Below are 25,546 nucleotides of genomic sequence, written 5' to 3' on the forward strand. Positions count from 1 at the left end.
CCCGCCTCTGCCTCTGGTTCATCGGACGATTTGCAAACTGAAGAACACAGTGAACTGTTCCCTTCTACTCATAGCCCCGTGGTGGCCGGCCAGGTTTTGGTTCTCTGTCGGTGTATCTGCCGATCAGGTTACCGGTGACCCCCGATGTTCTTCACCATGGGGAGCAACAGCTGTGGCACCCCTCCGCACAATCGCTCAGCTTGGCGGCATGGTGCCTGAGTTCAGATCTTTAGAACATCTTAGCCTGTCTTCGGATAACATGCGTATTATTCAGGCATCCAGAAAACCTTCGACTAGGTCCCAGTACAGAAGCAAATGGCTCAGGTTCTGTCATTGGTGTTTAAACAAGCAGCTGGACCCAAGGGCGGCTACACTTGACACAGTACTGTCCTTTTTATCTCACCTAGCAGAGTCAGGAATTCACGTTCTGCCATGCAGAACTTATCTTTTGGCGGTTTCCACCTACCTATCTACGGACCAATGCTCTTACTCTCTGTCTAATCCAGTGGTTAAGAGACATTTTGCAGGCGTGATGCACCTTTATCCTCCGATTCGTAGTCCGCATCCATCGTGGGATCTAAATGTGGTCCTGTCGGTGTTGTGTTATAAACCTTTCGAACCAATGGCTACGCTGGACCTCAAGCACCTGGAAGGTGTCCTTTTTGGTTGCCGTTACTTCAGCAAGGCGCCTGAGTGAGCTCCAGGCTTTGTCGGTGGAGCATCCCTTCTTGGTATTTCACAAGGATAAGGTGGTCCTACGGACAAACCCTGCGTTCCTGCCGAAGGTGGTCTCTGATTTCCATCTGAACCAGTCAATCTCCCTGCCGGTCTTTTTTCCGATCCCGCTTCAGAGGCGGAAAGGGTTCTGCATTACCTGGATGTTAGAAGCGCTCTTAAGTTCTATCTGGACAGAACATCCGAATTTAGGAGCTCTTCTCAACTGTTGGTGACTTTTGGTAATCCACAAGGTAAGCAGGCCTCTAAGGTGACTATCTCCCGATGGATCGCTGCCTGCATCACAGAGTCTTACACAGTTCAAGGACTGAAGCCTCCTAAAGGTATTCATACACACCTGGTGCGGGGCAAAGCAGCCGCAGTTGCCTTTCAAAAATATGTCCCTTGGGAGACCATCGCAAAGGCGGCTACTTGGGCCTCCCCTTCGGCTTTTTGTAAGCATTACTGTCTAGACCTGAGTTCAAGATCTGATTCTCAGTTTGGTCAGGCTGTGCTGAAGAACCTGTTTCAGTAAGGGGTTTTCCATCCACCGATAGTTCCTGTAAGGAGTGCTTGGGAATCTCCCATAAGTATGGAGGAAAGGGGACGGGACGTAGGAGTATAACCAGGTTACTCACCGTAGTGACCACCTTACTCCTAGTCCATAGTCCCCTTTCCTCCATACGCCCGCCCTCCATCCCCTCTAATAAGGTTCCTCTGTTATTGCTAAAGGTCTCTGACCTGGCGATAGAAAAGGACTGATGGGCGATGCGCGGGGTGGAGCTGAGATGGGCGGGGCTACGGCCTTGTGCCGGGCCCCGCGTAGAAAGAGAGGAAGGACTAAAATGTTGCTACATTTTTTATGCTTTTACAAAGTGCTGCGGTCCCGTAGTGACCACCTTACTCCTAGTCCATAATCCCCTTTCCTCCATACGCCCATCCTCTGTCCCCTCTAATAAGGTTCCTCTGTTACTGCTAAAGGTCCCTGACCTGGCGATAGAAATGGACTGATGGGCGATGCGCGGTGTGGAGCTGAGATGGGCGGGGCTACGGCCTCGTGCCGGGCCCCGCGTAGAAAGAGAGGAAGGACTAAAAATGTTGCTACAGTTTTTATGCTTTTACAAAGTGATCCAGTCCCGTCCCACAGGATGGAGGAATGTCCCATAAGTATGGAGGAAAGGGGACTATGGACTAGGAGTAAGGTGGCCACTACGGTGAGTAACCTGGTTATTCTCATCACTCATTTGATGTTACCCCTTATTCTTCAATCAGATTATGTATTTGTTTAACCATGAAGCCATTGCCATGTTGCTGGTTAAGCAGTCGCTAACTGAGGGGTCAGAAATGCGAGACGGACACAAAGGTACATTTGTCTCACAAAGTGCCATTTTATTAAACATAAAGGCGTAAGACAAGCCTATCTTTTCCTAACTTAACCAGAAGGTCCCTGTCTAACAAACTAAGGCTAAAGAAAAATTACCTAGTGTCCAAAAAGCATTTGACTGTCATGCTAAAATGTACAACACAATTATCCAAGGTAGTTGGGCAGTGTTAAATTAAATCCCACAAAATAATATATATAATGTAATGATGTCCCTGCAAAAATGTCTCCTGACAAAAAAGTTGGTGTTTTTTGCGGAGACATTATTACATTGAACATGCGGGGGACACCCCCGCAATCCCTAATTTTTTTTTTTTTTTTTACAATGGGACCAGGGGACATTCTCGCAACCCGTCCCCATACATAATATCACCATATATAATGTTGCCAATGGATTTTCCCGGTGACATTATGTGTGGCGACATTATGTATGGGGACATTATTACCTGTTACCTTTACCAGTTCAGACTCAAAGGTTGTGAGAAGGACTTCTTGTAACCAGAGTTGATTTCACTTCCCTTGGATCAATTCAGGAATCTCTAGAGCAAAGTTCAAGTTCAAGAAAGTTCTGTGAAATAGTAAAGTTCCATTCCACGTAGCATTCAATGTCTTTTCCATTCAATATCCTTTCACTTGGCAAAGTGAATATCTCTCTTCCAACTGCTTGCCAAGTGATTGTTCATCAATCAAAGCGACTGTCAATTTTCCTTAATTTCTTGCTTGGCAAAACAAAAAGTCTTTTTCTAAAACCACTAATTCATAAATCAGTGCTAATGTTCTCTTTTCAAAACCCAAGCAATTGTTAACACATCATATGTCTTCTTCAAGAGAAACAATTTAGTTAGGATGGTTCAATAATCACTTTCTATAATGACTTCTTCTTCAAAGGACACACTTACTGAAATGTAACAGTTCATCAAGACAAGGTAATGAAATTAACACTTCCTCTTCCACCACACATTTTTACCACAATCACAGTACTTTAAATCATCTGCTTCATTCCTGGTCCACTCGCCTGCCAGGACTAACTACAATTGATCCCTTTCCTGGTTTACTCTCCTGTGTGAGAAACTTGAAGGTGTCTCACCCGCTAGTCCCCAGAGATCTGTCATCCAGGTGGCCAGGACACAGCCATCGCTATTGGTCCAGTTCCTGGGGGTGGACCAGTGGGGGAGGATTACCTGGATGAGGGGTCTTCGGGGAGTGGAAATGGGACACCAAAGGGCAAGGTGCGGTATCCCCTTCCTTATGACACCTTTTCCCCATCCTTACCCTGTAGGATACGTAGAAACTCCCTTTCTTACAGCGTAACAGACAACGGACTAACAGCAGAGCTGTGTACCTGACATATCCCAACACAAGTGTCAGGCACAGTCAAGCAATTGACAATAACCACACACACCTGACCGCCCTTCACCTTCCCCACAGGGATAGAAGGCATAGCACAAGAGCACACTATGAGCAAGGCCAACCACACGAGGAAGCAGTTATTCCAGGACGGCAGTTCAAACGAAGAAGAAAGAACGACAATGAGGGAATTGCCCTTGCCCTTTTCAACCCAGACCCGCAAAGCCTCTGACAAACGAAACATAAGACCGGGATTTACAGCTGACATGTGGAGTAACAGATGTCAACAGTGCACAGGGGCTTCCCGGATTGATTGCACAGGCGGGGAGGCATGCTGGCTACCGTGGTATCGTCCTTAACTCAAGAAGCAAGACAATTCAACAGGTTCAGCACAGCCGGTGGGTCAAGAAAGCTGATAGCAAACCGAACTGTGTTGAGCCCAAGGTTGCAATCGGCAACATTATATGAATGCAAGGATTTTGTGAACAGAGAACTTGTGTATGTTTGAACTTTTGGGAGAACCCAGAGAAGGGCAAGCTGCAGAGTGGTCAGGTGCTGCAGGAGGACTCTGACTTGCCCCCTTTCTTTTGTGTTGAAACTACAAGTACCAGAAGGCCCTAGGAGAGGGCGGTGTGAAGTGTCAGAGTGGTCCTACAAGGGTCACGTCAAATCCCTTGTAAAATCGAAAGTCTCTGACCCGTTGCCAAGAGAAAGCTAGGGGAAGGGTACCCTGCTTTCTGATGAGATGAGTAAATCATGAACTGTGTTAAAGATGGCTATGTGAATGCAACGGAGGGATGCCAAGGGAAAAGCTGAGAGGAGTAAATCCCACATCGTGAAAAAGCAAAGTGAACTGTGAAAATTGGCAAGTGTGAAACCGTTTGAGGGAGGCCTGCGAATCAGAGTGAAGCATGATATACCTGAGAAAATTGTGTTGATATTCAGAGTGAAAGGCTGTAGTGAACCTGATGGAGGGAGGCCCACATTGTAAGAAGGATCAGAGCCCGGCGGAAGGAGATCCAAGGGGCGAACAGCAATCACCCAATGTGCAAGATCAATGAAGGAACTTTTGTTTGTTTGTTATTTTGATCCAGCAGGCCAGGCAAGAGACTTTGTAGAAAAGAGACTTGGCCCCTAAAGGTCCTGGTATCGTTGAATGGAATTCTGTTCCTCGTGCTGGAGAGGCCAATGAGTGTGCTGTGCTCAGAGGTCCCACCTTGTCCCATGCTTAAAACGTGGGGAAGGGAGATCCCAGCCATGCCATCCTGACTTATCGTTTTGTGAACACTTCTTTCTTTTCTGGTGAACATTACTCCACACTATTTTGTAATTTAGCTGTAAGGATTGGCAATAGGTATTTTTAGAATAAGCCCCTTTTTATTTGACAAGATGCCCCAAGGACTGCCTTATTATTATTTGATGGTCGTAGCTTGCTCTCATCTTAGATTTATGTTTAGACTAGGCATTTTTCTCACCCATTCATACAGTTTAATAAACACCCTTGAACTTTGATCACATGTGTCTGTCTGTACTGTTGCCACCATGAGTTTCTTACACCTGCCAGGGTAAACTCCTACTACTACAATTGTACTTTGTGGTAATGCTTGTTCCCAAAATTCTCCACACCAGAATCATAAATGAATCATAAATGAAGAGGTTGTAACCAACAACTGCTTCTCTTTAGAGTCTCTTGACTTTCAACAAAGTTTGTTACATCTCTTCCCTAAGCTGTAATGTCATTTTAAACAAGGTGCCTGGTCAGGCATATTCGTTAGCAAAGTATTCTTAGTATCATCCATATTGACGACAAACTAAAACATATACATACAACATGATTGCTTTCATCAAACCTATGAACCTAAGGTCTTTTTTGTCATGCAGTTGAGGACATTCCTGCCAATGGCAGTTGTGGATCTTGGCTTCCAAGATTCGATAGATGTTCTCTTATGCGCGTGCGGGGAGCTGTGAATAGTGCTCCCTATATATAGTTTGTTGCAAATGCAAATGATGGCATAAACAACATAAGTGGTCCTGCAGTTAATGAATTCTTTAACTTGAATCTCGGAATCGTCTTTGTATCTGTATTTCGTGCAGTCTTTGTGTGCATGTTTACACATGCTGCATGTTCCACATTTGTGAAATCCTTTTGTTTTTAGCCATTCTGACCCTGTCTGTTTTGCTTGTGTCCAAAAATGATGGGCACAATTTATTTCTCAGCCTTGAGAAAGACGTTAGTCGAAACACATGTTGGCTGTTCAATGAGGAATACATTTGGAAAGAATACATTGATGGACTAAGAACATCACAAATTGTGTTATTAATAGACTTGACAATTACTGGAAACATAAATATTTAATTTGGGTATAGTGCGTAGAGCTGGTGCTACATACTCTACTCAGTCTACGGTTTTGGGGTTACCACGAGCCACGCAGTTGCCCCTTGTACTTGAACCCAACGACTGAGCTCAATTGGGCACTAAACAAACCTGCTTCCACAAAAGGCACACATTTGGGGTGTATGTTTTATAAATAGGGACTACAGTATACTGGGAATTTGATGACAGTGTTGGATCATTTGTGACTTTGTTTGCCATATGATGGCAGCGCCTGGGCATGTGGGACTATATCTTACATATCTTGACTATATTACTAGGCATATTATGCCATTATTGGGGCATTTGAGACTGCATTTGCCTTATGATATAAGCACATGGACAGGTACGCTATACTTTACATATGAAGACTATATTAAAGGGATAATGATGGCATTATTGGGGCATTTGAGGCCGCACTTGGTGTATTATGACAGAATCCCGGAAACTTTGGGTATGCCTTGCATAGAATGATTACACATGTCAAATTATGGCTTTATTGGGCATTTGAAGCAGCATTTGGCATACGCTGGCAGCACCTAGACATGTGGGCCTATACCCTACATCTGATTAGAGTACTAGGCAAATGGAGCATTTGAGATAGCACTTCATATATGTTAGCAGCACTTGGATATATGGGGCTGTAACATAAATATGGGCTATATTACCTTGCAAATGATTACTATAGTGGGGCTTTTGAGAGTGCATATGACATCTGAGGATCACACCTTCACATATGGGACCATACCTTACAATAGTGAGGATATGCTACTCCCACATTTGCCAAGCATGGCATTGTTTCCTTAGTTACTCAGAGTACAGAAGTTCTGTCGCCTGCCCACTCCCTTAGCGAGACCTCACAATCATGGTGCTTACTAGCCATACATTGGCAACAGCTGGAAAATAGTGTCACATGATGGCATTGCCTGCCGAATTCCTATCTAATGCCTACACAAAAGCCAAAACGGATGGATTTCCCAATGTGTGTTTCTTTAGTGAAAGAAAACCCATGGCGAACAGTTGACTTGAAATGTTCCCATCTGAAAGATCAAACCACGGCAAGCATACCAGGTCATGCTTTTTGTTTTAGGGTCCCGCGCAAGGTGCTTCTATTCTTTCATTCAAGATCACACTTTTTGTTCCAGGAATTAAACCAGGGGGATCAGAACCTGGATACTCCTCAACGCCGTATTCTACAAACCTTTTTAATGTCTGCACGCCAGGGGGGCGCTGAGCTGAATGAACAGGAGAAAAATCAGTTGAATTTGCTTAACTTGGAGCTTCTCAACTCAACTTCAAAATTCAGGTATGCACACTGAAGCTGTTTTTCACTTACTGATCTACTTGTTTTAGCAGTGTAAAAGTTGTTTATTTTGTCTAGATAAAAAAAGGGTATTTGCCTGTAACTATATGACCTAATGTTTTACATATGCAGGTCAGTGTTTGGTGTATTTCACTTTTAAAGGTTGCTTCCCAATTGATTGGTTACTAGGATTGTGTTTATTGATGTTTTGCAAATTGCATAGACTACTAGTACTGTAGACAGACATTATAACACTGATCCTGTAGTTTGCTGTTCCGATTTGCTTATCCCTTGATGTGCTTAGCACCCTGACGTAAACTGCACTGATAATGGACGTGTGTGGCTGGCTGACATACCCCGCAGCAGAGGTTGGGGGAGGCGAGAGTTGGTGTGTTGCTGCGTACTGGGACCATCTGTGCTGTCTCCCCAATTGTCGCCTCACCTTGGCGTGGTGCAGTTCATTGCGGTGCATCGCAGTGCAAATATCTTGGCAACCGTACCTCCTAGGGTCTGCACCTCGAATTTTTATATTCCTCATGTTGGGACCGGTCGAGAAGCAAAATGTTTTGTTTCCCTTCCCGGTGAACATGGTTTACAACTTTGTTGGCAGCCCACACATTTTTTTGACTTAGCTGAAATCCAGGTAAAGGGGTGGGGTGTCCAAATGTCATGTAGCCAGTAATGTCTGGAAGGTCCCAACAGGTATGCAAAATTTGGTGCAGATTGATAAAACGGTGTGGAATTGTATAGGGAACAACGCTTCTCTAAGCCACAAAGCCACAAACCTCTGGTGAAATCCCAGAGAGGGGTGGGGTGGCAAAATGTCATGTAGCCAGTAATGTCCGGAGGGTCCTAACAGGTGACTGTGCCAAATGTGGTGCAGATTGGTAAAACAGCGTGGAATTGTATAAGGAACAACGCGTCGCCAAGCCCCAAACCCACAAATCCTGCCACAAACCCAAGTGACTGTGCACAATTTCATGCAGATTGGTGAAACGGTGTGGAATTGTATAGTGAACATACGCAAAGCCACTAAACCACAAACCCAGAGACTTTTGCTGAAATCCAGGGAAAGGGGTGGGTTTTCCAAATGTCATGCAGCCAGTAATGTCCGGACGGTCCTAACAGGTGACTGTGTAGATTTTGGTGCAGATTGGTGAAACAGTGTGGAATTGTGTAGGGAACATACGCGAAGCCACAAACCCATACATTTTCACTTTTATATATATAGATAGATGTATCACATACTCTCGCATTTACTACATTTATATAATGTGACATTATTGAACATTTCATATTGATACAGTATTATCATTCAGTTTATTTTTTGGGGGGTAAATTCATAAGGCAGCACATGCGGTTATCAACTGCTTTCAGAGCTAAACAAAAGTCTCATTTCATCTTTTGTACTGTCAGTGAACACTAAAAGGACGTAGGCATTCAGCTTTACGCTATGGCAAATCACTAATGTCCACATTTTCAGGGTAATTCATGGAATAATTGTGTGTCGCAATTAGTGGCGCAAGCGTGAAAAAGCTAGCACACGCGTGCGAATTGCACGTGTGCGATTCATGGAAGGCCATGCGCGTGTTTTTACTGGGATGTGCGCCAAATCCGCGCTTACCTTACACGTCACTGCGACTTTCTAAACGTGTGCGCGATAGGAACAGTGAAAGCGCAGAACTTCTCGCGCACACACCTAAAAAGGGGGCGGAACACGGGGAATGGGGAACAACGCGTGAAAATGTAGGCGTAACGTGGGAAGTACTGCTGGGAAACATACGCAATGCCCACACGCTAGTGAACAACACGTATTCATGGAATCGACTAGGGAAAACCCGCGCATGTCAAAACACACGCACACGCACAAATACGACCTGGGGGGTGGGGAGGACACCCACGAGGGGGGAGGTACAGGGTGCACCTCAACACCCACATGTGTAGATGTTGAGATAAAAAAAAAACTCAATGGGCTCAGCACCTGCACGGCCCGACCTATGTGGGAGATAGGTTATCATTGTCAACCTCTGGATGGAAATCAGAAGGTGGATGTGGCACAGTTGCCTGACCACGCCTATCCGTGGCTTGCCCCTCAGCGGCAGCAAGCATGCGGGTCTGGTAAGCCAGGTCCTGCATGGCAATGACACGTAGGTCTGCATGCATTACCTCACGTGTCACACGTGCTTCCTCCTGCAAGGACTCACGTGTAAGACAGAGTTCTGCCTGCATGCCCTCACATGTCAAATGGAGCACCTCCCGGCTTGCATGGAGTTCAGCTGAGATGGTTCTTTCAAGCCGCTCCATCCTGTCTTCTGCCCGCCTACTCTTACCGATCATGAGCGCACCCATAGTAGATCAGACGGATCGGTGTTCCACCCTCAGGGCCTCACAGTGTGTCTCTCCCTGAGCAGCAAGTGCTTGACGCAGAGCCACCATTTCAGCCCGGTGCGCCCTGTCAGAGGCCGCCATGCCCAGCCCGAGTGAGTGGCACGTGGACCGCGTAGCCTGCTGCTGGAGCCCCACCTGCCTTTCAGGGGGGAGGATGGAACGGCCCACTCTTTCCATACCTTGAGCCATCATCTCAACTGCTCCCCCCTGTTGCTGTGCCATGGCATAGATGGCATGCTCCCACTCAGTTGACCCCGGTGGCGCCCGGGTGGTTGCCGGACACTACACCTGCCGGGGCCAAGGAACCGTGGTCCTTGCTGGGTTGGCGCCGCCCGCGGCTGCTGGACTGCATCCCTCTGTCAACCTGATGCCCCAGGAACATGGCCAACTACTGGTGTGGAGTGTGACCCTGCACCCGTAACCACCACAGGCTGACATTCCAACCCCGCCTGGCCCCCTCCTGCAGGTGTCACGGGCAGAAGATCATCCAACGCAGGATCACTTACCGGCGACAACACATCATGATGCAGATCCGGCTCAACATAGTGGTCAGAGGAACCATCAGAGCCTGACTCAGAGTCAGCTCTGGACACGATGGCCTGGGCCACTAGTGGGTCCTCGTGGGCGGCCACTCCACGACCACCACTGGTGCCTGGTTGTTGATGTGAACTGACCACTGTGTCTGGGATGACATCTTCATCCTCTGCCTCCAGTGCGTCATCACCTGCAACATAAACAAAAGAAACATGAACATGCATGTCAGTAGCACATACCACACACATACAGATCACAACATTGATAGCCAACACATGAAGCAGACATGTCACACGCAACTCAAACCCCAACATGCATCCAGTGGCATTGCAATGCAAGGGTATCCCGAAAGCAGAAAAGGATGTATGCAAAATGTGAAGCCAACACATGTATTGCATGTTGCACATCACCTGCATCACACACAACTTCTAGCAGGCACATATCCAAGGCAGAAATGAGAGATGGCAACAAAGCAATGGCACATAGCATAAGCATGGGGGAATACACAAATAGCCACAGCTGGCAATCAAACCAAACACACCATGACACATGTAACATGCATGTTCGCGTGCAGCACTCAACAACCATCGACTATGCAGAGTACATGTGTCACAGGAGGCACCTACGCTAGTGCGTTTCTATACAGTGAAAGGAGGGACATGGGTACATACATGCCAGGTCACTATCACACAGCAGTATTGTGTTGGCATGTTGAAGGGCTGAACTTGGCACAGGAGTGGGTGTGTGTGGTGCAGTGCATGTGTACCCCCTCAACTTCCAACATTAACATGTATGTAGTGACCTCAATCTCCAAACATGACGGCAGTGTAAGGGCAATTGCAGCCATCATGTGCAAATGGCATGCACTATTTAGCATGGATACCGTGAAACCCCCACCCTCTGGGGAATATCAGGGAGGCAGCATGGCAATGAAAGGTTCACCGCAGAACTGTGCATTGGCAGACAGTGTTCGCATGCGTCTATTGCATGTCGTCAGTCAAAAGTCACTACCACAGATGAGAAGTGGACATGATGAAGGACAGATGAGGAACCATCAGTAGTACACCCATGCATGCAGAAGACACAACACCAGTTGAACAGAGGCAGGGGGCCTGTAACAGGGGGAGCCATGGGCACGACACAGATGTGGACACCCTAAAGTCGTGCGTGATGACACACAGACCCACAATGAGCATGAAATGGCTGTCCAAATAATATGACACTTGGATCATCCTGGAGACGTACTACAATGAGTAGGCGTACAAGGACACCTAGGGGCATACATGGAATGCACATGGAGCATGATTCTGCACACAAGTGCATGGGGAGCCACTGCCATCAGCACAGTCAGAGTGAGACACACTGCACCAAGGACAAAGGATGTATATGACATCTCATGAAGATTGCCCTCGTACACAAGTGGCTCAGAGCGCAACCAAGCAAAGGGAGGGGAACAAGGGAGAAAAGAAAATGAAAACAACAATCTTACTGGGCACAGTGACATTGAGAACACGCAAGTGCATGGTGAAGGGAAAAAGGGGTAAAGTCCCTGGAAGGGGGAGAAGTGGAAAGTGCCGAACAGATGAGACTAAAGAATGAAAATTAAGTCTTATGATAGAATAGGTATTGAAAAGGTGGTAGTGCAGCCAGCAAGTGGCAAGTGCAAGATCATTGGGATAGGGCAAATCTGATAAGTGCAGAAGAAGAGTGGGGGACTGTATGGGTACACATACAGGACCCATTGCAATGGCAGCAGGGAGGCAGTGCAGCAGGGAGGCAGGGTGAGCAGGTACCTGGGCCAGAAGGGCATAGGGTGTCCAGGTGCACAGTGCCAAGAGAGAAAACAGTTCAGCTGGGGAGAAGAGGGGCTAATGTAGGAGCAAATAGGAAGGTCTTGAGGTGCTTCCAGAAGCAGAGATGTTTCTCCTCAAGTTTCAACGTGGCAGGTAGGCTGTTCCAAAGGGAGGTCCCAGCCGTAGACACAGATCTGCCCCCAGCTTTTTTCTTCGATAAACGACTGACCCGGAGGGAGTGTGAGGTAGAGGAGTAAAGGACTCGAGAGGGGAGGTATTGGCAGAGGGATAGTTGAAGGTATATTGGACCCAGGCCCCAGAAATCCTTGTGCACAATACAGAGGGTTTCAAATGTAATCCTTGCATCCACTGGTAGCCAATGAAGGGATTTCAGAGCTGGATAGGATCCCAGGGCTTGAGGCCAAGGAAAAGTCTTGCAGTCCTGTACTGGATTAGTGGTAGAGGGCGGAGAGTGGAGGCAGGTAGAATTTTGAAAGAGGCTGTCACAGTAGACCAACCTTGAGACAACCAGAGCTTGAGAGACAGTGAGCTTGTAGGTGAACGAGAGGAAAGGCAGAGTACCCCTGAGGAGGTTAAGCAAGAAGTTAAAATCTCAAGAGACGTCAGAAATGTATGCGGAGAAGGAATGTGTGGAGTCAAAGGTGACCCCGAGGTTGTTGGCCTTGCAGGTGGGGGTAGGAGGAGGGCCAAGGGAGGTCGGCCAGAGAGTGAGGGGAAAGGATGGTGAAGGTGTACCGATGAGGAGGATGTCAGTCTTGCTGGCATTTTAGACAGAGATCGTTGGCAATACACCAATTTCAAATAGCAATGAGGCAATCAGAAATAAGGGAGGGAGAAGAGGTGGCCGAGGGCGGCCTGAAAATGAGTTGTGTCATCAGCATAGCACTGGAAGTTGTAGCAGAAAATGTGAATGCAGTAGGGGAGAGCTGCCAAGTGCTGTTTGAAAAGCCAGGCCGAGATGTCAAACCCCTGGTGAACACCACAGGTAGAGAGGGAGATTGATGAAAGGAAGGACCCAAGTTGTAGCTGGGAGGGTCACACGCCAAACACACATGTCATTGAGTAACATGCATCAATACTCACCGGACTATGCATCATATCCATCCTATCTCCCACTCCACGGATTTGTTCTGCCTGGATGAACTCTGCAGCGATCTCCTCGTGCTGAGTGAGTTCATTCTCCTCTGGTGGTGGCCCACCACCAGTCACCTGAGAAATGGCATAATTGGAGGCACGCTTTTGTTTTGCACAGCGTCGGAGGTCATTCCAACGCTTGTAGCAGTCCTGAGCAGTGCGCACCTGGAATCCCATGGCTGTTACACCATCCGCAATATGCTGCCAGTGGACCCAACGCTGGGTAGGCGTTGGATGGCAATGTGGGCCCACAAGCATATCGCGTTTGTGTGCCAACACGTAGTCCACAAGGAAGTCCAGTTCCTGCTTCCCGAAAGGCTTCTTCCTCGACATGCTGGAGGCCAGAGCTGTGTGGGTAGTGGTACTGACCCTGAGTGACCAATGTGGCCCTGATCAGTGGGGGCAGTGGCGCTGGTGGACTGGACCAAGGGAGTGGTTGTTGGAATGAGAACGGAAGGTCTTGCTTGGGTCTGACTCACTGTCGGGTGGTGTTGGCTGCATCTGCCCATGCAGTTACCACCACCAGGCTGCTTGGGGCAGAAGATGTCATAACTGCCCCAGATATGTGTGCCCCGGTCACAGTACACTGGACACACTTGACCCGCACCTCCTGGCAAGATGGTAATCGTCCTGGGAGTCCTCATCATGCAAAGCAACAGGCGATGCCCGACCCCGAGCCCGGGTGGTGGTCCCCACAGCTGCACCTGCAGCTACCACCACTGGTGGACCCATGACAGCAGATGAAAGTTGCTGATGGGTCATATGGGCGTCAGGTTGTGATGCAACAGCTGCATCTCCAGGAGCCGCCATGGGTGGTGGCATGTCTGCACCAGCAGGTGGCTGGGCATCCTGCCCCAGTGGGGCACCCCTGCCTCTTCCCCCTGGGCTCCCTGTCCCCCCCTTGTCTCCACGCCCATGTGCCCGACCACGCACACCCTTGGGAGGATGCCCAACTTTGCCGCCCTTACCCTTTGGTGGCCTCCCAACCATGGCACAGATGTTAAATAGCCGATGGGAGGTGCACTCACCAATTGTCCTGGGCAATTTGGTTGAAGGGGGCAGGGTACTAGATGGAATAGGTACCCCTGTGCTCCTGCAAGGCTGTCTGTGACTCCTGGGGAAAAATGATGGGTAACGCAACGCTCGGGCACTGTCTAAAAAAAAACAATAATTCAAAAGAGGAAAATTAAAAAGAAATGAAAAAAAAACATAAAAATACAAAACCTCCCGCAATACTTTGTGGCACCCAGGGACACAAAAAACACGTACGCGTGGAATACGCTGGCTACTATGACCTCAAAAAAGGTACGCAATGCACAGGGGGAACCACAGTGGGAAAAATAGTGTGCGCGACTCACCATCTGCGTTGCATGGAAAAGAAAAAGAAAAACATGCGCTTGTGCGCGTAGGCAACACCCCGCCAAAAGAAGAGGTACGAACTTCAAACACTGTGAAGTAATCACGTGTGAATCCAGAAGAGTAAACAGACGTGACGGTCTCCATGAAAAACACGTACAACGAACTGCTGGCCCACGTTCACCTTTAACCCGTAACCGAGGGAAATGCCCGCGTGCGTCACGTCACTTACGCGCTAAGCCCCTTTCCTCGAATTACACACTGTATTTTTCACATTCGGATTCACTCTTTATCAAGCTGGCTACATGACAACACACGGAAGACCACGCTACTGCCCAGAAGGCCATGTTCCTGCCCCCCAGAGCCCTGAGCCGCCTTCCACGAGCCATGTGCTGCTGCCTGCCTGCTGGCCACGTGCCCTGCTATTTGATGCCTGCACATCAGCCATCTGCAGGTGTCCAGTTGCTGCGACCACCCCTGCTGGAACAGAAGACTCCTGACTGGTGTTCCATCGCTCCACAGCCCAGCCCCAGGACCCAGTTGCCCACCCACACCTGCCTCAGGGGTTGCCATGTCGGGGCAAACACCATCTGAGACCACTGGCAACCCCCAGCCAGAGAGGCAGAGGGCTGTCTGCTTCTCAGCCAGAGAAGTTGGCATCCTGGTGGAGCAAGTCCTGGGGCATTATGATGCCCTCTTCAGACGACCGTGCACCGACAAGGAAGGATGGAAGAGGACCTGGTTGGACATCATGGTTGACATCAACGCGGAGGGGGTGGCAACCCGTGACTTGAAACACGTCCAGAAGCGCTGTGAGGACTTCAGATCCAGGACCCTCACGAAGGCCCAGCACCTCTTGCGTGCAGTGAATGCAGGAGGGTGACGGGTCCAACTTTCCATGGACCAGATGAGGGTCCTGGAACGCATCGACCCAGTGCTTCACCACCAGGTCCTGGAGAGGCAGACCCATCTGGAGTCGAGTGGTGAGTGTCTGGGCTATCCCATTCCACACAGTGCATGTTGAGGTGTGGCAGGAGTGTGCAGCTTGGACATATGTCTGACATGGCCCATGTATGGATGTGTGTGCGTGTGCAGGGACATGCCCATGCTGCATGTGAGCGCAGTCATGTTTGATGCACATCAATGATGTATGTGTTCCAATGAATGATGCCCAACAGCATGTGGAGATGCACACATGTTAGCATTTCTGTGTATGTACTATGCCATGGTTGGGGTGTGACACATGGATGCTGGTTACACCTTCATGTACGTGCATGGCGGACATGTGCATGTGTGTGTTTGACTCGAGGCCAGGGTGCGACTGTGATGCGCCATGGATGCATGTGACCCGGACATGTGGGTACCTGATTGGCAGATGTGACTTACTTGCAGATGATTGCACTGCGACAGCTGCTGGAGATGTACAGATGCATGTCTGTCTGGTGGTGTGTGTACATGTGATCGGCACTCCCAATGTTGCTTGTGATGTCATGCCAACCTTTGGTTGTTCATGCAGGTACATGTGTATGGATGGTGATGCCTGTTGCACGATACCAGTTTATTGGTGCATGTGTGTGGGTTCAAATGATATGAGTGTTGGGGAGTGTGATGCCATCTCTGAAGTTTGACACTGCCACTCATGTGCAACTGTCATGTGTGTATCAGACCATTGTACAGTGGCCTGATGCCTGTGTTCTGTCTCTCCCTGTCTGCAGCGTCGACTGATAAAAAGGGTGGAGACAGTCCTGTGGAGCACAGCGGCAGGGATCCAACCGCCAGCCGGAGACGCAAGGCCCAGCTCCCCTCCCATGTACTGATATCTTCTGGGAGTGAGAAGTTTGGTGCTGGTCCATGGCCGCAGCTGCTGAGGGAAGGTCCAAGAGGTGGAGGTTGTAGGTGGACTCCTCGGCAGCAGTAGGGGCAGCTGAGCCCCCACAGGGGCCTTCCGGAGGAAGATGGCATGGAGTCATCCAGGTTGGTGGAGGATTTTGTTGAGGAGGAGGCTGTGGAAGCCCCATGCGGGGCCTGGAAGCGGGGGATTCCACTGGTGCTAGTGGTGCAGTCCAGGGACAGGAGGCAGCATGGGTCCCCGCGGAGGTGCCTGTGTGTAATCCTGACCCCGATCCTGTGACTGCATCTTCCCGCACCAGCAGGGATGCCTCCACCCAGACCCGTTTTCAGGGAGGGGATGCGAAAACAACAACTGGCCTTCCTCTCCCTGCGGCCATGGCAATCCGTGACCGGATTGAGCCTGTCCTAGCTGGTGTGGCGTTGCGCCAACGTGGTATTCGGGATGACGTGCAGGATTCTCGTGAGGACAATGCACGTCATTTTGAAAACCTGTTTGGCCGCTTCGCATTACTAGGACAGGTCGTCGGCACTGGGTTCTTTCATGTGCTGGATCTTCTTGCGACCCCCTCCTCAACTGAACCCCCTATGCGCCAGTCATCCTCCGTGCCATCTTCCTGCCCAAGTGTCACCGGGGCCCCCTGTGGAGCTACCCCTGAGCCAGCGGCCAGGCTGGTGGAGGATGCATCCCTTCCACAGTCGGGACTTGGAGGTCCAGCAGGGGTGGCCACCCCACCAACTGGACCCCAGCAGATGGAGGACATGCAGGCATCATCAAGCAGGGCATGTGCATGGCAGCACCAGAGGATTCCATCAGCCTGGAGGCCGTCGTGGTGCCAGAGGCAGTTGCATTGGAGGCAGCAGGAGGCTCAGCGTGGGAGCGATCATGGCTCGGGGCCATCAACATCCCGGGGGCAGGCATCGGCCGGCGGGCAGGAGGACCCAGGATTGGGAGTGTCTTCCGTGTGGCAGCGGTTGGGCCAGCAAATAGATGCAGAGCGGCGACGGGCGGAGAAGGCACGGCTCACAATGGTCAGGGCGGAGAACTCCATGCACCGGGCTTTGAGGCGGGCTGAGTGCCTCGAGGCAACTCACAGGGAGTTGGCGGAGGCCATGGCTGCATCCCTGCGAGACCTCGAGGCGAGGGAACGGGCCCGCCACCCGGAACATCGACATGGAGTTCAATGATGCCCTGGCCCGGGACATCAATAAGTGAGCCGTCGGACTAGCCCGCCACATTTGTATATAGTTATTTAGGTTTAGGTTTCATTTGGTTTTTATTATGATTTGGAGTCCATGGACTTTGCTCCACTTTTTATATATAGTTATATTTTAGATAGGGTTTTTGGTAGGTTTCCTTTTGTTTTGGGATAATGGACCCTTCAGACTTTCATTTTCAATATTTCCGGACATGTACATACTTTCTTTTTTAGATGTTCACGTGGAGTCATGTTTTTTTAAGCTTTTCAACTTAGGATTTCTTTCTATGGACTTTGGGGATGGACCACTTTTCTTTTTTCATGTTTTTGATTTTTATTTTTCCTTGGATTTTACTTATTTTTTCATATTGCAATCATAATTTCTTAGTTGGATGTGTGGTTTTCATTTTGTCATTTGGTTTTGTTTTTAATACATGTAATTATTCTTCATTATTGGTGTGGTCTACTATGATTTATTTCGTGCATGTCTCCATGGGCATTGGCTCAGTCATGTGTTGCCACTGTGTGGCTCTGTAGAATATTTGTTGATGGGCATGGTGGTTCTTTTCAGACTCTCATGGCATGGGTAATTTACTAGGGAGTGGGTGCAGTGGATCATTGGGTGTTTGTACTGGGGGGTGGGATTTGGGTTGGCATTAGGGCCATGGGTCTGTATTGATTCTCCAGCATGGGGTCTGGCATGGATTCACATGATCATGAATATTCCCCGTCGTCAGGCTGGGAATCCTAGGTAAAGAAAAAATCAGTATCAGTTTTGTTTCTGATCTGTCTTTCTTAGTAGTAACCAATCACTGGTCTCTGGGTCATACTGCCCCCAGCCAATGACTGCCCTCTCCCTAAGCCCCGCCCCTGGCAGCCATACTCAGATTTTTACCGCACATTCAAGTGTTGGGAGTCCTTGTGCTATAGCTCTCGAGCTTTTACTGCGTTTTGCACTTTTTCAAAGAGATGTATCTAATTTTTCGGTTTAATCGAGCCTCAAGCTCCACCGTTTCTACTTCCAATCAACGGGGACCCGTTTCAGATTTATCTACACCCCTCAAGGGTGAAGTTTTAGTCGAGTTACGCTTCTTGGAGGATTCCAGATGTTTTTGAGGCCTACCACACGGACGAGAAGAACATGGCCCAGGAGAAGGGAAGCTCGACTCCCAGCAAACTGTTCAGGATCTGCCCTGGATGCAACCTACAAAATTTGTTCAAGGAGGACGAGCATTTCGAAATGCCTTTACTGCCTCCACGAGGACAAAATGCACGTGGAGAAGGACTGTGCGTTTTGCATGAACATGTCGGATCGGACTATGAGGGATCGTCGGACCCGTCTCTCCAACTGGCTGGAAGGCAAGAGCCCAGCAGGTGAGAAGAAGAAGAAGTCCGAGCGGTCTTCTAAGTCCTGTGTGTTAGGGAGAATTCTCTGTTAAGGCTAATGTCCCAAACCTAGTGAGTCCCCCAGCAGCTTTGCTGGATTTTTGGGGTTTATTTTTTTCTCCTGATAAGAGTGAGACTCTTTTACTCCCACTCTTAGACATGATTTGAGGTGTTCCTTTGACTTTGAATGTGTTTTATGGGCTATGGGGTCTTTTACTCCATAGGGATCTGTTGTTCGAGGGGGCACTGTCCAGTCCCCCCTGATCGAGTTTTGGCTGGTGGCAGTGGATACTACTTTTATATTCGACCGCAAATATATTCCTTTGGGATTTTCCCATTGTTCGAGGCTACCACTTTTTAGCACAGCCTCAAACATAACGCCGGTTTATTAAATTAATATGAATTCACCGGTTCGGATTTTTTGCCAGAACTCGGTGCCAAAATGGCGTCTGTGTTCGCTTTTGTAACTCTAACCCAAGTCGAGCCCTTTGTTCCACTTTTTGGCAGACTTCTGCACAGAAGCCCCCCAAAGTGGTGCCACTTTGTCTGGGTCTACAGGATGTGTGGGAGGGGGGTTTAGGCACCCTGGACTGAGTTGCCTCGGCAACTGAAGTCGCACTCTTGTGTGATTGGCCCAGTGGTGAGCCGCCCGGCTCACCACTTAGCATGTTTGAGTGACAGGTAGGACTGATGGGTTTTCTGCATAAAAGCAGGGCTTTGGGGACTGGAACTTCAGAGGTCGCCACAGGACCAAAGAATCCGAAGAGGGAGAAGTTGAGCCGAACTGCAACGACGACACCACCGGTGGAGCCCTGCTGAACCGCCTCACCACTTCCCGACGATAGAGAAGATCTTCGTCCCGGAGAGTCTTCTTCCTTTGAACTGGTGGGGATAACCAGTTCGCCCTCTTTTTCGCCTTCCTGGATCGTCTCGTGGTCGAACCGCCCGTGCCAAGCACCCCGGCGGCCGGATAGCCACGCTTCACCACTACCGCGAATAAAAGGGTAGTACTCAGCGGCTGGTTTCTTCCCTGGCAGTGCAACAACCTCCAGCTTTCCTCCACGTCGAGATCCTCTCTTCCCCTGGACGAAACACCGACTTGCACCCGCTGCCAGGAACAACTGCCCCCGCTGGAGCTTTCTCACCATTTTAGGTACTGTGTTCCGCCTGGTCTCCCTTGCAACAGACTGTTCAAGGTGTGCCGTAAATCCTTGACTCTCTATCCTGGGGTGACCTGGGACCTGTTAACTAACTTTTCTGAACTGATTCACCTCTTTTTGAACTATCTGCAAAGACTCTGAAAGTATAATTCAACTGTGTGATCTTGGACACATTCCGCCTTGCTCTCTCCAAGAGTGGGCCTGGCTTATGAACTTTCTTGCTCTACAGTAGACTCTGCCTTTCTAGCCTTGCTGTGGTTCTTTCAAAAGTGTTGGTATTGTGTGCTTTCCTAATTCTGCCTTTTTCCTCCCTTTTTAACTAACTTATTGGAGTGCCATCTTAGGTTAAGCGCTCACCTCTGTCTGCAAATAAGTGGTGTTTTAACTAAGACTTGTTCAATCAGTAATCAGGGATGTATATATATTGATAGTGACTGTGTTTTGAACTTGCTTGTCATATTAGTGTTAGTGTATTTTTACAAGTGTGTTTTTAAATAAATAAATATATACTTTTATACTCTGGTCAGTGTTTGCTTGTGCTACTGTATTTTGGTACCTAATGTGTGTACTCTATATACTGCCTAACTCTTCTTGAGAGAAGTCTGTCTGCTCAGCCACAGCTACCAGGTAAATCTGGGTGGTACAGACTGCTATCAATTGGGTTTACTGCCAACAACTGTAGTCTTAAACCTTTTGCAGTGGTTCCTAAGGGAACTGCACAGGTTTCTCCCTAACACTGTGAGGGCGCCCCGGCGACGGGAGCCCAACAGAAGGCAAAGCACCGCGGGCACCGGGAGCGCGGAACGGTCGGGCTCCTCAGCTGCCAGGCAGGGCGCACCTTCACCGACGCCATCAACCGCGAGCCAACGCTCTGGCTCGGGGAAGAGAAAATCCGAGAACCCGGCTAAGCTTCTGGAGAGGCCCCAGTCGATCTCGAAGGAACCGGCCGAGGGGGAGCGAGGCGGTGACCCTCCCCCTAAGGTGAAGGCCTCAAGCGCGCCCAAGGCAGCGAAGGCCTTGACTCACCTGGCTAAGGCCTCTATCGAAGGAGTCGCTGTGGCCCTGGCGAAGCCTGTGGAGGCTATCCCAGTGGAGGCGACCTTGGGGCCCAGAGTTTCCCTGCCTCCGCAGAGGGAATCCTCTTTTAAGCCCATCGAGGAGACCCCTGTGAAGACCCTGGTGGAAAAAGAGGGGAGGGGCGGTGGCCGTTACGGACACAAACACAACCTCCGAGGAGGAACTCACCGAGAATTTGGAAGAGGCCCTGTCCCACGAGAGGAATCCCGAGGAGGGGGACGACGAGAGCGAGGGTGGCAATGATGACGAGGTTCCCGTGGAGGAACAACCGTCGCTCCCGGCATGCCCGTCGCAACCCGAGCCTCAGGACAACTCGGCGGCCATTTTGATGGCAATCCAAGCCTTATGCACGGGGATAAGGACAAGACTGCCCCTACCCCCAATGGACGACCCAGCTGTACCGGGTCCATCGGGTAGCCCTCCGAACAAGAGGTGGAGAATTCATCCAGTGCCCCTTCAGCCCTCACAGCCTTCTCAGCCTTTGTTGCCTTCCCTGATCCCGAGGGACGACACAGGAACAGACACGGCCACGAGATTGGCTCCTTCCAAGCCATGATTGCCAGGGCATCCAAGCTTTTTCAGCTCTGCCCTGAGGAGAAGAAGGAAGGCTTCCTCTACCAACGGCGCAAGGCCAAGAGGAAGACGGTCCTCGCAGTGCTGTTGCTGGATGACATCTGGGACGATGGACTTGCCCTCCTCAAGAACCCATCCATGACACCTGCCAAGAGGGACCGGTACGAGAAGAAGTACCGGGTCCCCGACGCCGCCCCGTTGTGCCTTAGGGCGCAGCCGACCCCAGGTTCGGTCGTCTCAGCAGCGGCAAAGAAGAAAGCGGGGGGGCATCGGCTTCATCCTCAACTTCCCCACCGGACGTCGAGGGAAAGAAGCTGGACGCCGTGGGACGACGAGTCATCTCGTCGTCGGCGACGATTAAGGCGGCCAACGCCCTAGCGATTGTGGCCCGCTACGACAGGAAATTGTGGTACAAGATCGCCCCCCTGTTGGACTTCCTCCCAGACGACAAGATGGCAGAGGCCCTGGCGATCCTACAGGAGGGTGAGGTGGCGTCGGACCACGCCATAACTGTGGCCACGGACATTGCTGACACCGGTTTCCGCCAGTTGGGCAACAGCGTTTGCCTTCGACGGCGGGGGTGGCTCAAGGCGACGGATTTCCTCCAGGACGTGCAACCCAAGGTTTTGGACATGCCCTTCGATGGGAACAAACTGTTTGGAAAGACTGTGGATGAGTCGCTGCAGGCCATCAAGACCGACACAGAGACGGCTCGGCCCTTGGGAGTTCTGCAGCAACGGCGGCTGCCCTTTCGGAACTCCGGAGACAAGCAAGGTGCCTCCAAAGGATTCGGCGGCGGCTCCTCGACCTACTGTCAGGCGGCCCACTCCTCGTCGCAAGAAGCCTACAGGGGACGAGGCAAGTCAGGTGGATCTCACAGTTGTCGCCAGGGAATCCAAGGCGGCAAGGCTGCTTCCAAGCAAGACTGAACCGGCCGATGCGTCGGGCCCCTACCAAAGCACCCCGGTGGGAGGCCGGCTGACAAAGTTTGCCAGCGTGTGGGAGTCCATCTCCACCAACCGTTGGGTGCTGGATGCCTGGCCCACAGGCACACTCTGGAATTTCTAAAGAAGTGCCCCCGAATTCCACCCGTGGCCAGGAAGGAAAACCATGTCCCTCAACTGCTGTTAGAGGTAAGGGCGATGCTCAAGAAAGGAGCCATCGAGCTCGTCCCAAAGAGGCTCCGGAGTATACTCAAGATACTTCCTCGTCAGAAAGAAGACAGGAGGAGGTTGGCGTCCCATCCTGGACTTGCGTCGGCAAACAAATACATCAAGGCACAGAAGTTCCGGATGGTCACCCTCCAGCACGTGCTGGGCCAGCTGGAGGAAGGCGACTTCCTATCGTCGTTGGATCTGGAGGATGCGTACCTTCACATCCCCATCATAAAAGGACACCTAACGTTTCTCAGGTTCGTAGTACCAGGGCGGCACTACCAGTTCAAGGCCCTCCCATTCGGATTGAAGTCGGCGCCCAGGGTGTTCACCAAGTGCCTAGCACCAGTGGCGGCGCGGCTGCGCCTGCAGGGGATCCACGTCTACCCCTACCTGGACGACTGGCTCATCCGAGCAGGGACAAGGGAACTCGCCGTCGAACACACAGCAAAGACCGTCCGGCTGCTCACAGACCTGGGATTCTCCATCAACTTCCCCAAATCCCACCTGATTCCGTCGCAGGTTGCACTGTTTCTGGGAGCCAAGCTCGATACAGAAGCGTAGTTGGCGTCGCTGTCAGAGGAAAGAACGCAGGCCATCCTGGGCAAGGTACAGCGTCTGCTGGCCACGGACGTGGCCAGAGTGAGGTCCATCAAGTCCCTTCTCGGGATGATGTCCTCTTGCATCTATCTGGTGCACCTGTGCAGGCTTCGGATGCATCCTCTGCAGGAGTTCCTCAACGCCCGTTGGACGCAAGCGACGGGCAGCTTCGAGGACAAGATCTCGCTCAACAAAGTATTCCGCCAAGCAATTCGATGGTGGGGCACGCGCGCCTCTCGCCGCGGGCACGGACTTTCAGACCCCAGCATACCAGGTGACGACGGATGCCTCCCTGGAGGGGTGGGGAGTGCACGTCGGAGATCTTCACGCGAGAGGCCTGTGGCTCCCGGAGGAGAGGCCGCTCCACAACGTACTGGAGCTCCGAGCAATGTTCTGGGCCCTCAAGTCATTCCTCTCGTCCCTCAAGGGCAAGGTGGTGAGGATCTTCTCCGACAACACCACTACGATGTTCTACATCCCGAAGCAGGGAGGAACCAGATCCCCAGCCCTGTCCAAAGAAGCCCAGCATCTGTGGCACTGGGCCGTTGCCCAGGGGATGTTTCTGGTACCTTTTCATCTAGCAGGGATAAAAAACACCATTGCCGACTCACTCAGCAGGGAGCTGCGCTCGTGCCACGAGTGGGAACTACGCCAGGATCAAGTGGATCAACTCTTCCAGCGATGGGGCAAACCCCAAATCGACCTGTTCGCGACGGCAACAAACTCCAAGTGCCAGAGGTTCGCCAGCAGGTTCCCCCAGCCGAGGAGCATGGGCGATGCTTTCTCGTTCCCCTGGGACGGCCTGTTCCTGTATGCGTTCCTGCCGTTGCCTTTGCTGCTCAGGCTCATCAACCAACTCAAGAGGTCCCGGTGCAGGATGATCATTGAACCTTCTGGACTTGTCAGCGTCCCCACCAGTCAAACTGTCGATGGACGCAGGTCTTCTCTCCAGAGGAGGAGGCGCCATTCTTCATCACGACCCAGAGTCGCTGAACTTGCAGGCCTGGCTCCTGCAGCACTAGAGTTTGGAGGGTACGATATCCCGGCTGACTGCAGAGAGGTTCTTGCAAAGGCCAGGGCGTCCTCAACTCTCAAGTGCTATGGATACAAGTGGAAGAGGTTCTCTGTCTGGTGCCGTGCACAGAAGATTAACCCTCTACAGATTACAGCCCCTCAAGTGCTACCGTACTTACTGTCGCTGGCCAAAGCTGGACTAGCTCACGCCTCCATCAAGATTCCCGATACACCAGAACTGCAGGACGGTCGTCCCTGTGGTCTCATCGCCTGGTGAAAGAGTTTATGAAAGGACTGTTCCGTTCGTTCCCGCCGGTGGAGGTTCCAGCCCCGGCGTGGGAGCTCAAAGTGGTGCTGACCAGGCTCATGGGCCCGCCATTCGAGCCCTTGCATTCGGCTCTGTTGGAGTTCCTGTGGTGGAAGACAGCGTTCCTTGTGGCCATCACCTCTGCACGATGCGTGGGAGAGATTCAGGCCCTTTCCTGCAAGCCTCCATACTTGACTTTCAACGAGACGAGGGTGGTGCTGAGGACGCACCCCTCCTTCATGCCCAAGGTGCCGTCGGACTTCCATCTCAACGAACCCTTGGTGTTACCAGTCTTTTTCCCGTCGCCTTCGTCGCCGGCCGAGAGGACTTTGCACTCGCTGGATGTAGCTAGAGCGCTGAAATTCTACATGGACCGAACAAAGAGTTTTCGGAAGACATCACAGCTGTTTGTGAACTTTGGACCTGTGAACCAAGGGAAGGCTCTCTTGAAGGCTTCCATTTCCAGATGGCTCTCCGGCTGCATCACGCACGGTCATCGGTTGGCAAACCGACCGTTGCCCGGCCGTCCGAGAGCCCATTCGACCAGAGCGATCACTGCTACCACAGCGTTCTTGTCTGGTGTGCCCCTGCTGGACATCTGCAGGGCTGCTACGTGGAGGTCGACGCACACCTTCATGAGATTCTACTGCGTCGACTGGGATTCCAGGGAGGAGTCCAGAGTCGGCCAGGCAGTGCTGCGCAACCTGTTCGCTTAAGGTGAGCCTGGTGAGGAGGTAAGAGTTGCTTAATGTTGAGTTTTATGTAATGCTTAATGTTGAGCCTTGCCACCTCCTGTGCTTGTGCATATGTGTTCTGCTATGTATTCTTATATTCGTGAGCATGTGAATCCATGCCAGACCCCATGCTGGAGAAGGAACAAGTTACT

At 50.7% G+C, this 25,546-nt stretch overlaps 1 protein-coding gene across 2 annotated transcripts in view; it reads left to right on the forward strand.

Moving 5' to 3' along the window:
* The window catches only part of LOC138569537 (uncharacterized), a 1,144,950-nt gene that overhangs the window by 542,044 nt on the left and 577,360 nt on the right, over positions 1-25,546 (forward strand). For both annotated transcript variants that reach the window (XM_069647595.1, XM_069647596.1), the window contains exon 6: positions 6,959-7,119. In XM_069647595.1, coding sequence (XP_069503696.1) covers positions 6,959-7,119 — 161 coding nt within the window. The remainder of the gene's footprint in view (positions 1-6,958; positions 7,120-25,546) is intronic.

This window comes from Ambystoma mexicanum, chromosome 2q, assembly GCF_040938575.1.
Source record: "Ambystoma mexicanum isolate Mex_15411 chromosome 2q, UKY_AmexF1_1, whole genome shotgun sequence".
NCBI classification, from domain to species: domain Eukaryota; kingdom Metazoa; phylum Chordata; class Amphibia; order Caudata; family Ambystomatidae; genus Ambystoma; species Ambystoma mexicanum.